This window comes from Cheilinus undulatus, linkage group 6, assembly GCF_018320785.1.
Source record: "Cheilinus undulatus linkage group 6, ASM1832078v1, whole genome shotgun sequence".
NCBI lineage: Eukaryota > Metazoa > Chordata > Actinopteri > Labriformes > Labridae > Cheilinus > Cheilinus undulatus.
In genome coordinates, this window is record NC_054870.1 from 34,099,631 (window position 1) to 34,113,952 (window position 14,322).

At 41.5% G+C, this 14,322-nt stretch overlaps 1 protein-coding gene across 2 annotated transcripts in view; it reads left to right on the forward strand.

Annotated features, from left to right (window-relative positions):
* Positions 1-14,322, forward strand: part of LOC121511176 (cGMP-dependent protein kinase 1) — a 165,228-nt gene that overhangs the window by 2,994 nt on the left and 147,912 nt on the right. Inside the window, exon 1 of one of the 2 annotated variants that reach the window (XM_041789770.1) lies at positions 5,053-5,581. The exons of the other annotated variant lie outside the window; for it this stretch is intronic. Coding sequence (XP_041645704.1) covers positions 5,277-5,581 — 305 coding nt within the window. The 5' untranslated portion in view covers positions 5,053-5,276. Of the gene's footprint in view, positions 1-5,052; positions 5,582-14,322 lie in introns of those variants that run through there. 2 annotated transcript variants of the gene reach the window in all.

The following is a 14,322-nucleotide window of genomic DNA, read 5'->3' on the forward strand; positions in this document are numbered from 1 at the left end:
CAGTTGATTGCTCATCTGACGCCTACCCCATGGCAGCAAAGACAGGCATAAAAAATTACATGAAATATATGGTCAGTCTTGTAGCTGGTGATCTTGTTTGCTTCTATATGTCATATAGAGGCAGATTATTAATTTCAATCTTATTGATAACCAGTTAAAAAACCTCTTTCAGGGGCTTTAAAACCAGAAAGACCATGCTATACTGGAGTTTGCTGCTGCTGCTTGTGGCACTTCTACAGGTAATATAACAAATTCATCCATCCAGTCTTGCTTTTTCTTCTAAAATGATAAATGTTAGAGATTAAAGGTCCTTCTTTGCACTCACTGATGCTTAGTTCGTCTTAGAACAAGCACAAAAGTTCACAAATGCCAAGGTAAATGAAGCATGCTTGAGTAAGAGGTGTCAAAGTCATGAATGACCCAAGACTCACTGGAAAGAGCAGCATTCAAGATAAAAACAGGCATCATCTTTCATCAACCTTTCTGTAAGACCAGGGTTCATTGTAAAAATGGCCAAATGATGCGTCAGCCGATAAGACACACTAAGTGCTTGAATGGGCCTGCAGTGGTCGGATCAATCACATGTGTCTGTCCACTCAAACAGAGGCTTGTGTGCTGATGAGATGACGTGATCGCCCCTCGTGCACCGGTGCGTCTGGACCAAGAGCCTCCACCTGCACGGGCCGCCATGGGGTCAGAGACAGTGTGACCCCCCCCACCTTCCCCATTAGAGTCAGGACGTGGCACCAGCCGGCAGACCGCTCTCGCTCATCGGATTACCGCAGCATGAAGCAACGGATCCTGTTTCTATTGATCTGCATAGAAAAAGGGCTGAGCTGGATGGTTAGAGAGGTGAAATTTAAAGCGCAGAGGTGCTTTGAAGGGCAGTGGGAGGGCCTTTGGACGATGGGAGGATGCAGGGATGCAACAAGGACTAGACAGGAGCGAGCCAGACGTCTCTAAGCACCTTAGTTTTCCTGATATGAAGGAAAGTTTGCAGCTGCTCCAGCTTTGTGCCCTGTGCCCTTCCCTAGACAGAGATAAAGCAAAACATGATGGTGTTTAATTAGCTTGGAGGAGAGAGGCTGCCTTGGCTTTATGAGAAGTTCAGATTTAGAAGGGAGCACTAAAAAGTGAAGTATTTTCCAGAAAGCTGTTCGGGTAATGGCTCAATCACAAAAAACTCAAAAGATGACATTTTCATTACTTTAGGTGAGAAAATCTAGATTTGTGTCAGCACTTAACATGCATTTGTCTTCATTATTGCACCCTGTACTGTTGTGCACACCAAAACACATTTGTTAGTCAATGAAAAAAAAAGCCATGCAACAAGGAGTGTTTGCCTGCACAGCAAAGGTATACCACCTTGCTAGAGTAGGTGCACAAACTCGCCACAAGAGGGCAGCTGTGACCTTTCCTTGCACCAGCTGTCTCTTTTCAGACTTGTTTACATGCATTTTGTCAGAGGATGCTTTTTTATGCCCCCCATCGCACCTAAGAACACCCGTCCTCCCGCTCGCAGCAACCTCGTCCACCTGCCTCATTGTCCTCTCTGTCAGCTTGTGACTCCTCAGCCTTTCAGCGCAGTAACTGTTCCATCTAACTCCTCGTATCAGATTGTCCTTGGCAGTTTTTACTCCTCTGAGTTTGTCCAGAGCACATGAGGCCAAATGGTGCTCTTTGAGCTTCAGATGACTCATTGGGATAATGTGGACCGACACCAGCAAGCAGTGAAAAAGCACTCACACAACACACCGCATGATTAGATGAGGAATGCAGGGCTGCTGCTGTGGAGAGTCGTGAGCCTCAGAGGCTTTGGCATCATCATGTCTCCTGCTGCTGCTACTGTTTGACAGTCTGCAAGATTATCTCTCTTGTTTGCCTTTAGCATATTTACTTACTGCACTTTGGGATCCATCAGAGAAACAGGAAGTTGTTTGGCAAGGATTTGGGGAAAGTTAATTTGGAGTTCATCCATTATTTTCTTATAAAGCATCTCTTTGGCTCTTCCGTATCACAGGCATGGCCACCCATAAGGGGAGAGCTTTCTGGGAACCTTGGAGGTCAGTAAAATCATGGTTCATTGTAAGGTTAAGCTGATAACCAAATTTTATGTTTTACCTGAATAGTAACCACTCATGTCAATGCAATATTTCTATCTATTTACACTGTAGTCCATAGCCTTCTTCAAAATGTAAAGCCCTTACCTTAAAACAGAATTAAAATGGGTTGAAATGGCAAAACGGATTAACAGAGACAAACAAATAGCTGGGAAGTGGCAAAAATGGGCATAAGAAATAGTGATATTCAGTTAAAAGGGCATAAAAAGTAGTGAAAAGGGGTTCATTGTTGATTAACAGAGGTAGCAATAGGCAGAGAGTGGCAAAAATGGGTTAAATGTGGCAAAAAAGGCAGAAAAAAACTGTCTGAAAGGGTTTAAAAGGTAGCAAAATATGCAGTTAGCTTAAAAGTGCAAAGAAAGGTCAGTAAAGCGGAAATAGGATAGGATCAAACTGACAAAATCAGACTAACAGAGGCAAAAAATAGGCAGGAAGGGGCAAAAGGGGTCAGAAATAGCAAAGTGGGCAGAGAGTTTGGTGAAAAGCGATTGAAGAGTGGCAAAATTGGCTGAAGATGTAGTGAAATGGGGTTTTAAAAGTAGCAAAAAAAGTCTTTAGAGTGCCAAAATGGGTGAGAAAATGATGAAAAGGGTTTCAAAGGTGGCAACAATAGGTAACAGTGCACAAAAATGATGAAATGTGGCAAATATGGTGAAAAAGTTCTGAAAATGGGCCAAAAAGTGGTTGCACTATTGTTCATGTGGGCAGGAATCAAAAGTTGCTTAAAGGTTTAAACCGTTTCCACCTGATTATTGCTTTTCTAACCAAAGGAGCAGTTGGGTTGAAACATAATTTTAGACTCCAAAATCACTAAAATTGCAGTTGGTGGGTGCTGATTAAGCTCAGTTGGCTGAGCAGGCACCTAAATGCAGAGTCCTCACACACTCTCAGGATCAAATCCTGATCCAGGTGCTGCCTGGTGCATGTCTTCTCCCTGTCTTGCCCCATCTCTCCTCAGCTGTCTTACACAAATACAGGCAAAAAGATTGAAAGAGTTTTAAACTGTGATGCAACAAAACCAAGAAATATTAATCCCTGTTTTGATACCACAGCAAGAAAAATCAGCTCCTAGGCCCAATATTGGCAACTTTTCTGTTCTCAATGACCAAAAAAAAAAATGCAATAAAACCTCCCACGTTGCTTAAATGGCTCACATATGGTGACAAAATATCCCTGCCAAAACATTACCAACACATTTGTCTAATCTAAACAGTATGTAGGAGTTTGTGCAGGGTTGATTTGAGCTGTTTTGGTGAAATCTTTCAATGAGGCCCACAGTTCCTTCTCTTTTCTTTTTTATTATAGGATGTTTGTTAGCGCTAGCAAAAGCACTGGCTATCCTTCCTGGGGTCCAACAGGTCATACACACCTACACACAATACAACATAACAAACAAACATGGTCAAAACTAAAATACCAGCTCTCTCAAAGGATAAAAAACGTACATACAGAAGAGAACTGAAACTGTTATGCAAATCTTAATCTCATTTTAAAACTCATATCCCAAGAGGTGCTGTAGGTGGGCTGCAAGAGGTCATTTACTATAGTTAAAAACCACAGAAATTAAAAAAAATTGATCATGTTTTAAATGATCATAATGGTCCTTTATATGTATTTTGTCTGATATACAGCCAGTGTCATGGTGTAACTGGTGTTGGATTAAGTGGTGACAATTTGTTAATCATTCTATGGTGATTGCTTCCAGATTTTAGGAATTTATCAGCGTCTTTGGAGACATTAACGCCACTTGGGAAGAATTTGCAAGGTCACTTAGTACATTCACAGAGATATTCTAAATGAAAATGTAAGTGGCTTTGCAGATGCCTGATTAAATCAATTGGCAGTCAGGTGGTGCAAGAGCCCTATTGAAATTGGTCAGGTTCGTCATTATTTTTTATTTTCTAGGCCCCTTAATATGCTCATAAATGGAAAAAAAAATGGCACACTCATGTGTGGCCTGAAAAGTGCAAGGTTAATATAGGTTTCACAAATGGCCCTAAGGAACTGCCCCAATATTGACACCTTTCGTGCTTCTACAGAGCAGCCCCAAAAGCAACTTTCACCTAGAGTTTTGAAATTTGTTGTGCAGATTCAGCTTAGGGAGATCTACAAAAAAGTCTCCTGGAGCAAAACCCTAACTCCAAAAGGAAATCTGCCAATTACAATAATTAGCAAAAATTGGGCTGTTTTGGACCTGTGCAGGAGTCATACTTTATCATATTAGTTGTACTTTATGACCCCACAACATTTTCTCAGCAGTGTTAATGTATCTGAGAAAATTTGCAAGAACTTTTGGTGGGCCTCAGAAGATTTACCCAACTCAAATTGGTCCTACAGCATATTGAAGTTTGGGGAAGGCTGCTTATATCGTCTTACTGAAATCATACACAGTCATATTGGGCATTCAATTAATAGAGAGTGTGATGTTTAAAAATGTGGAAGCAAAAAGTTTCAGAAAGTCTAAAAAAATTGACAACCTTATTTAGAATATCTAAATTGTACATCTGCCTGCAGCATCTCCTTTTCAAGCAGTACAGCTTCATCCCCCACAGATGGAAAAGGCATTGTTTATTTTTACATTGAGGTTCATTAAGTTTCCATCACCTCCAGCCTCCATTAAGGCTCCAGTGCTCGTCTATTTGTAACTCAGCAGCCTGAGGGCGAGTGTAGCTGTGGTACGGTGGCATGGTTGCTCTCTCACTGAGTCCATTATTCATGAGAGGAGAGCGCTCTCTCTGGAGTGGCAGACTGCACTGTGCCACAGATTCCTGTAGGCGCCCTTCTCGCCATGCGCTCTCTCCGGGTCGCAGCCTGACGCACTTGGGAAGGACGGTCCTCCGCTGTCACAAAGCCGTGGGAGGGAGAGAGAGAGAGAGAGAGAGAAAGAGAGAGAGAGAAGGGGGAAACTTTGCTTGATTGTGGCTGAGGCGCTTCCACCTAGGCAATCGCAAGCATACCTCCGCTTCCAAACATCCGCAGGTGACGGAGCAGCGAGGAATCCCCTTTCCTCAGGAGAGACAGGGGGCTGCATCCTCTGGAGCCCTTCATGCCGGATAAAGTTTACGAGCAGCGTGGCAGAGGAGCGAGGGTAAAGACTCGGCTGCATAGCTTTCGATCAAACTTACAGGGAAGTCGTTTTGTCGCCTGATCGCTGAGATGGGCACCTTGCGCGACCTCCAGTACGCGCTTCAGGAGAAGATCGAGGAGCTGCGCCAGAGAGACGCGCTCATCGACGAGCTGGAACTGGAGCTCGATCAGAAGGATGAGCTTATACAGAGACTACAGAACGAGCTGGACAAATACCGCTCCGTTATCAAGCCGGCGACCCAGCAGGTCCACAAGCAGAACGATCTGCATGAGCAGCAGCGGACCAAGAGGCAGGCGATCTCAGCCGAACCCACCGCCTTCGACATCCAGGATCTTAGCCATGTCACCCTACCCTTCTACCCTAAAAGCCCACAGTAGGTGTCCAAATTACACTCCTGCAGCGTCCACTTTTAATGATTATGACATGTTGTTGCAGATTTTTTCATTCATTCTGTGTCACCTCTCTGATTCCTGTGCGTAATTTTATGTTTGGCGCAGCAGGTACGACACCTGTAGCACCTATGGATCAGAGCACTACGTCACGCACTCTGCATAAAAGGAGAACGTGATTTGACGCAAGTCAACTTTGAAATGAGAGCAGAAAATATCAGGAAGCTGTCAGTCATCAGAGTTATCAATAAGGTTATCTGCAGCATAATGATGAAAGGATCAATATCATGTCAGCCAATATGAATGGGTAAAGATGAGAGAGAATTAAATGTCAACCACTGATGGTGTGTAATGCACCAGTGCCTATTTTATACAATCTGTGAGTCTGAGAGAGGCATGTTTACCCTAAGATCTGCCTGGATATGCTCCTCTCTCTCTCTCTCTCTCTCTTCAAACTCCTCAGCAAACCCCTGCTCAACTCTGAGTGCAACAGGAGGGTCTGCCTCTCCAACTCAAACTGGCACAAAAATAGTGCTCTGTTGGGAAATAATCCAGCCGTCTGCTGGGTTTGAACTTAAAGGTTATGTTTTGATGAATCAATAGGCAGCTTATTACCCCCCTGGTGTGCAGGAAGGATGCCTGCTCTTCATTCCTTGATAACAGGACGAATTGAATGTGATCAATACATTTTGCATAGCCTAGGCATTCTTTAATTGAAATGACTGGTGCAATTAAGGTCATTTCAGGTCAGTATACCAGCTGGGTTGTACTTTTGGCATCACATTGAGTCCTGAGACGTTTCTATGTACGTGTTGTTTTTTGGACTTTGATGATATATGTCAGTTGAATTCATTATTTTGCTGACAGGCATCCAAACAAAGCCCCGGGGATTTCATCAAAGAGCATTCAAAAACGAAGGGGATTATTTACCTGAGCTGAAAAAAGACCATTAGTCTTTGTTAGAGCTGTCAGAAAAAGTACTCTTTCCTTTCATGCTGTTTTCTTCGTCTCTACGTTGTAAAATGATCGTGAAACATTGGATTTTGATTGTAAACGGCAGGTGAAGAATACGAAAAAAGCAGCTCCAACATGAGCTTTAACTGTTTGGCACCTTTTCCCATTGAGGGATGTCTCGACGAGACCAAAAACATGTTGTGAAAATACCAACTTTTTAGGCATTTTTCCAAACGCTCCATGAAGAGCCTGGCATCTCAGCTGTTCAAGAGTTTCATGCAAACATCATTGAAAATCTCTAGTCTGAGATCTGGCATGGGAAATTCTTAAACATTTGCACTGTCGGATGATAATCCTCACCTGGAAATTTCCCTCCAAAATGGACTTGTTATTACAAAAGGGCTGTTCACACATCAATCCAAAGTCTTGACTGCAGCTTTTCACACTCTCCATCAAACAGAGGACAACATTTTCATTCAATATCGCTCTTTTTAATAAGCTGGCGCATAAAAATATGATTGAAAAGCAGGCAGATGTTGAATGCAAATGACCTCAGTGAGTCTGGGCATTGTTCTCTTATTATTTGAGCATTTTCATCATAATTTAGTTTGTTTGGACAGCTGTGACTGAGCAACCTGCAGATGTTCATGTTTTTCACAGTTATGCATCATTTACTTTACATCCAAGTTATTTTGTTTCTATAATTGCTAAGTTTCTTTCCTCTTGTATTCATAAACACTCTGCTGGGTTATTTTAGCCTTTATGTGGCTTTTGAAGTGAAATCCTGTCGGATTAGTCTGAATGTTTATATTTTTCTCTCATTTTCACTCACTTTATCTTCTTTATGAGCGTTCCTTACACATATGCTCTCCCTCTTGTCTGCCTCCTGTTTCCGTTCGCCTCTCCCACTTTTCTGCCACCCCTCGACTTTTTTCCCCCTAAAAGAGCATATTTTTTCCTTTTAAGGAAAGCCAAACTCGCTCAGCCCTGAACTTAACTGCTGGATGAAGGCAAATATATCATCCTCACAAAGGAGAGGAAGGCAGATGTTTGTAAAAGAGTCTGAGTTTGAAGACGTGGCCCTCACAGGCTCGAGTCGGGAGGTCCACGTCGGGGCCTCAAATCTCCTGGGTGCAAAGTAACAGAAACCGAGTTTATGAGTCTCAGATCCCAAAGAGTGGAGGTCAGCTTTGGAGAATAATTGATTTTCAGTTAGTTTCTGTTGAGTCTGTTACCTGCTAGTTCTGCAGAAACTTATTTTAAAGAGTCAGAAACTTAATAAGACAGGACATAAAAACCCTCAAAGCTAATTCTGTTAAACTTAATGAAGGATTTCAACATAAAATCTAAATCAGGTACGGAGACGTAAGAAGGGGAAGGACACTGGTGGAGCATTTAAATCTTAAAGTGCTGCAAGGAAGACAGAAGTTAGGATACTCATCGGTCTAATAAAGGTAGAATACTTAATGCCTGATTAGAAAATGTAACATTTTGCCCTGATAAGTATAATATAAAAATAAAATGACTCAAATTTGATCATAATTGTAAATCGATTAAACATTGAAGAATGTTCATAAACTTTGAATTCTTCGATGTGACCAGCGCTTGTTATCCTGTTCTTGACCCTCTAGGTATTGGTTATGAATATTGTTTGAGTAGCAATTATCATGGGACTGAACCTGGCATCATAATCAAAGTCTAAATGTTGTTATTATCGTAGAACTAGCATTTAAATATAGATTACAGGACAATTCAAATAAACGCAACACCTCAGTCTCAGCTGGTTGATTTGGCACATTGTTTACCCAGACACACATCTATGACCCACTGAAAGGGGCTTCGCGACCCACTTTTGGGTCCCGACCCACCAGCTGAGAACCACTGGTCTACTCTACTTAATTCCTGGAGACAACTTACAAGCCTGAAATGCCAGCTAAGTCTGCAAAAAAATACAAACACGCCAAAACCTGCATAGACTGCATAGACAAAATAGACTCTAATTAACACACACCAGTGTTACTTTAGTTCAACATTTCTTTGTAGTGTTAGAAATCTACTCTGTCAGTGGGTCTTTTCCAACTGCTAAAGTGTTATCCTCATATTGACATTGTCAAGTGTAAATATTGATGTAATTACCTACTAAGAAATGGAAATATTGCTCAAATGAAGGCTGGAACATAACAAGGTGTTATTTCCTGTCACTTTGACTTTAAATTGGAAGTTTCTTCAGTTTTATTTACTGACACAGTGTGATTTACTTTCCATAATTACTTCAGAGTGACATTCTTTATTGAACACCTGTCGTGAAGTCAGGTGTTTTCTGTCAAAGATGGAGCAAAGAGACACATGCAGAGTTGGGAAATACCCTTTGATGAGAATTTGATCATCACCCTTTCCTGGAGCTCTCCCTTTGCAACAGGCGGGAGGTGGATAACTTCACTCATGGTGCAGATTTGTCTAATATAATAAAAAAAAAAACAATAATCCCCCAGAAACATGAGCAAATGAATCCCAAGTGACAAGTGTTTAAAAGGAACCCTGCATGATCAGACAAGTTCATCTTGTTGGATAGATATTTTTATCTCTCATATACACAATGAACTAAAAAACTCACAAGATATCTGTATTTTGAGTCATCTGAGTTTATAAATTCACCAGGGAACCGCCATGTTCCGCGGTGATCCTATGCAGTAACCTGTTTCAGACTGGCAGCCAGTGTTAGGGCTGCATCTCAGAAATGCAGCACGTTGCACACACAGAGGATTCTAAAATTAGAGGTCTCCTCTATATTATATTTGCACCATGAGCAGTTATCTGTCCATCTATACAGGAAAATGATAAATGCAGAGCCATAATTACCTTGTTGTAGCAAATATGTACGTCCACATGGGTAGAAAATGTTTGAAATCTATTTCTTGATGAACCAGATGAAGGCCATGAGCTAAAATGCATCTGTTCAATAAAGGTGCTCCCTGAACTTCTCTTCTTTATGAGGCTTTCTGTTTCCACATGGTTCAGGTAAAGATAAACACAATACGAACGGACTTCCAGTTTGCGCCTTTCAAAGTAAGAGTCCACTTTAGCAATTCTTTGGAGAAACTCCGTTCTATGTACATAATACTTTTATTTTGAAAAGCTCCAGGCACGCTTCCACTTATTGAGGTAAAACTTTGTAGGAATGGCAGAGCTTTGACAGCAGGGAGGCAAAACCAACACGCAGCAAACTCATGTCAAACAGCTGCAAGCAGAAAAACCGTCAGAAAACGGTTACTGCTTAGCAACGGAGAGGAGCGCTGCAGAACCGTGACGTCATACTCTGTGACGCAGATGAAAACATGGCAGAATCCTGGTGAGTTTATGAGCTGAAATGTACTCAAGATGCAGATATGTGAGATCTTTAGTGGGTTTTTTAGTTTAATATAAATTTCAGGCATACAAATATCTATCCAGCAAGATTAACTTGTCTGATCATGCAGGGTTCCTTTTAACAGGCAACACCTTAAAACATATCAACACATACAAATATGTCTAAAAACACCCAAAACACTTTGCACAAGGGCATGATGGGAAAACTTTGCCCCCCAGATTTGAAACTGCATTTGAACTTGGATCAAGTGGCTCTCTACAGAGTTGGACCGACACTGAATGCATCAACACTTTCCAGTAACTCCAACAGTGAAGGCTGTTTTACTCAGAACAGAGTTAAAATGACATTTCAGGAGCATTAAAAAAATTTGAAATTTTTAACAGAGATTTCAACACTCCAGGTTTTCATGTATAACTTTACACTTTCCTCAACATACAGACCCAAGAAGTTCCCAAATTACTTCTATGCATCAGCAGATTTGTTCACTTTGTCACGGTCCCGTTTATGGGAAAAAATGACCACTAGTTCTTCCAAAGTCCGGTAAAAAACAAGATACCCAAATCATCTTACTTTAATATACCACTTATCTGATTATATACAGCAATGTAGCAGCAGCATTATCATTTCCACAATAATGTTGATGTATTAATCAATATTTTAATACATCACCAGGCAGACAGCTGGTGATCATACCTATCTGGGATGAAGTAGCATCACATGATGCTCTAATTGCCCTCTTTTCCGTGAGTGTGAGTCAAAGTTTATATCCTGCTTTGTGATTCCTGTTATTTCTGCTTCCCTTGAGCCCGCTTACCCAAAGAAAGCCTTGGTAAGTTGAGTTTACTGCATAAGGTCTTGAAAAACTTAGCGGGAGTTATTAAAAAGTTGACAACGACAGGTAAGCTCAGTGGGAAAAAGTGGAGCCATTTTATTTGTCCATGAGGGAGAGAAATAAAGAGGACAGTTTTCAAGCAGACAAGAATCAGGCCACCTAAATGGTTGTGAGATGCAGGTGGATTTAGGAGAAAGATTTGTTAAGTTTAGAGGATAAAGTTTGTATTAACCTGAGGCCTGACAGTGCTGCGGTCAGAGAAGAAGTCAGAGAAACAGCAGCAGGACCAGGAAGATTTCAGGGGGAGCCTGTCTGAAAATTCTGCACATTTTCATGCAATGCAAGCAGGAGTGAAAACTGCTCAGATTTATGTTTCTGCTATTAAAGGAAAATGTCTCTGTACATGAATGTCCAAGGGAGAAATGAAATATAGTTTCGCCCTGACCTGAAATGTGTCTAAAAGCTGAGAAATATTTGAGAAATATCCCTGAAAAAGCAAAGTGAGTGATCTTTTAGTTGTTTGTACTTATGTCTTTGAAGTGTAAGTAATATGTTTTCTCTCCACGAGACTGTGACAGCTAACTAAAGATGCTCTTAGTAATTTAGCATCTCACTTTCATCCATGAGTATATCTGCTGTCAGAGAATAAAAGCTGAGCTGTTTGGGGATCCACAGGCCTTGAAATCCTAATTGAAAATTCATCAGGCTGCTGAATACTAAAACACACATTAAAGAACCACACTACTGATATTTCAGCACGCCATTTAAGACTCTGACCAAACCTCAGTCTGCTTATGGTGTAAAATGCTGCACTCAACTGACTTGTGATGTGGGCAAAAGTTGATATGTGTATTTCTAGGTGGCTGAGATTGGCATCTCTCACAGATCTGGCATTTTTCATCAGAAGGAACCACGCTCTGCAGATTTGAGATTTAATGTCGAAGCCATCGCGTGACCTTAAAAGTTCAGCGAATTGACAGACATAAGCAAACTGCTCCTCACATCAACCAACCCCTGAAATAATCTCTGGGCACTGCTGATATTCCATCATGGCAGACATTGACGTTCTCATCGCTTGAAGTTTTGTTTGTGCTGCCGTGCAGGTTTGTGTAGGATGCCGCTGCAGGCTGGCAGCAGGGCTCAGAAAGCCTGTGTGTGGTGGGAGAGCTGCTTCATAAATGCCCTGCAGGTTATTTGCTCTTTTAGCTATGAGCTCCTCAGGTGAACAGCTTTTGAAAAGGGCACAGAGCACAAAAAGGCAAGAGACAGTTCACCACCAGTGCCTACCGTCGGGGGATAGAGAGCACTTTCTCTCTGCTTTATAAAACAAGGTATCAAAGCTCCACTTCTCAGCAGAAGGGGACTCCTTGTTGGATTAACCTTGATACATATTATTAACCTCATTCATCCGCCTGCCGAAAGCAGGACTCTCACTCTGCAGATGACATGCTTCAATAGATGACTTATCTTGACTCACCACTCAGAATCTGGTCACTTTTTATTTTTTTTCCACTTTTTGTGTCTGGACCAGAAGGTTGTTCTCTTTGAAGATTTCAACCTCCACTGTATCTTTCCTGCTGTCAGCATATATAAAACTTTTCTGAACAAATGTCTCCTTAGATGATGTGAAGGTATTGATCGAAAAGCTTCAAATGATTCTGATCCTAAACATGAATACAGCAACAAATAAACATACCCAGTGGTGCAGTATAGGGTATACACAGCTATAAGAAGTATACACACTCCGGTGTCCACACTTCTAAATTCTCTATCAGGATGGCAAAGGCAACAAAAAATTAATCTGAGCATACTAGTGGGTTGCATTGTACTACATTAACCCTAACACTGCAAAGACTTATGTTATAGTTAACTAAAAATGCATACAAATCCCAATTCCAGAAAGCTTTGCCCTGTTTTGCAAAATGTGAACAAAACCAGAATACAGTAATTTGCAATTTCTTTTGTCCTATATTCATTTGAATGGAGCACAAGATATTTTAAAACAGAACTGAGAAACCGCATTGTCTGTTTTGGAAATACACACACATTTTGAGTTTGATGGCTGCAATAAGTTCTAAAAAAGTTGGGACAGGAGCGTGTTTCCACTGTCTAAAAACACTGTAACGATCTGGTCATTGAAAACACTAATTATTGAAGGGGACATATTTTACCCTTTTAAGACAAGTTTATATTGGTCTCAATGGTCCCCAAAACATGCCTGTGAAGTGTGCTGTTGAAAAAACACTCCTTTCTTGGATTTTGGCATGTCTAAAAACCCCTCCGTTTCAGCCCTGCTCAGAACGAGCTGTTTCTGTGTCTGTGGCATTAAATGTTAGTGAGCTGTCTGACTCCGCCCCTGACTCCACCTCTCTCAGGAAATTGATGTGGCTTAATGGATGTGGCTCTCTTTGGCTGAGGGGAGGATCAGTAGCGGAGGGCGGAACTTTCTTCCAAGCGGGGAGGGCCAATTGAACCTGGGGGCGGTGTCAACTCCATGACATCATGAGGGGAGAATCTGAGAATGGCTTGTTTCAGCCCACATTTTCTGATAGGTGTCTGATAGGTTTTTCTGGTACTTGAGGACATTGTGGACAGCACACTTTTCCAGTTGTTTCGCTTTTAGCCGAATATTAAAATCTGCATTTTATTTTCCTGATAATTGGCCAAAACCAGTTTATTCAAAGGTACGCTACTCTGGCTTGTCTTACCCTCTGAGTTTGTTTTCACTGTCTCCAGTCTCACTTAATGTACTGCCACAACACTTTCAGACTGGCTTAATGTCACACGACTCTAGCCAATCAACACTGAGGCCTGGGTGGCACTGACACAGGAAGTGTATGCCATCACTTCCTGTTTCCTGCAGCTCTGCTGTTTCTCATGTTGACAGAGCTAGGGCTAAACTGTTGTTTGCCACATCAAGTACATTTTATATGCCATAACAAATGCATATCGGTCATATGCATTGCTAAAAATCAATATCAGCCCTAAAAGAACAACATCAGTCGACCCTTAGTGTTAAACCACAAACAACCCTACTATTACCTCTTAGCATTCACTCAAAATATACACAATGTCAGATAATTTATCACGTAATTAAGATACATGCTGGTTGGAGGGGGCCCGTGTGAGTTTTTGCCAACATCTGGGTAGTGTTAAAGTAGGAGGAGAAAGCTGAGGGATGAAGGGGTGTGTCAGAAGAGAGCTTTTGTTGTGGTCATAAAATCCGCCATCTAATAAGCTTTAAATGCTGATCTGACACCGTGTCTCCAATAGTTCTACTTCGTCTTTTCGCCTTGAAAGAGTGCTCCCTCCTCTGTGTGCCATGCTGCATCTTAATGGCTTCACATTAGTCTTACACTAAAAAAACATTTTATCCCTCATGGAATGGTCATCACAAAAAATACTCACCTGTACAATGCCATATTGACTCTGCATGCTAAAGGCTGATTTGGCTTTCAGAGGTGTCTTTCAGAATGGAAGTCCTCTGCTTCTATAAGTCATGTTTTTTTTATGTTTTTTATTGACTCGTTCCAGCTTGCCTAGGGAATAAAAAGGTTTAACCTTGATGCTTT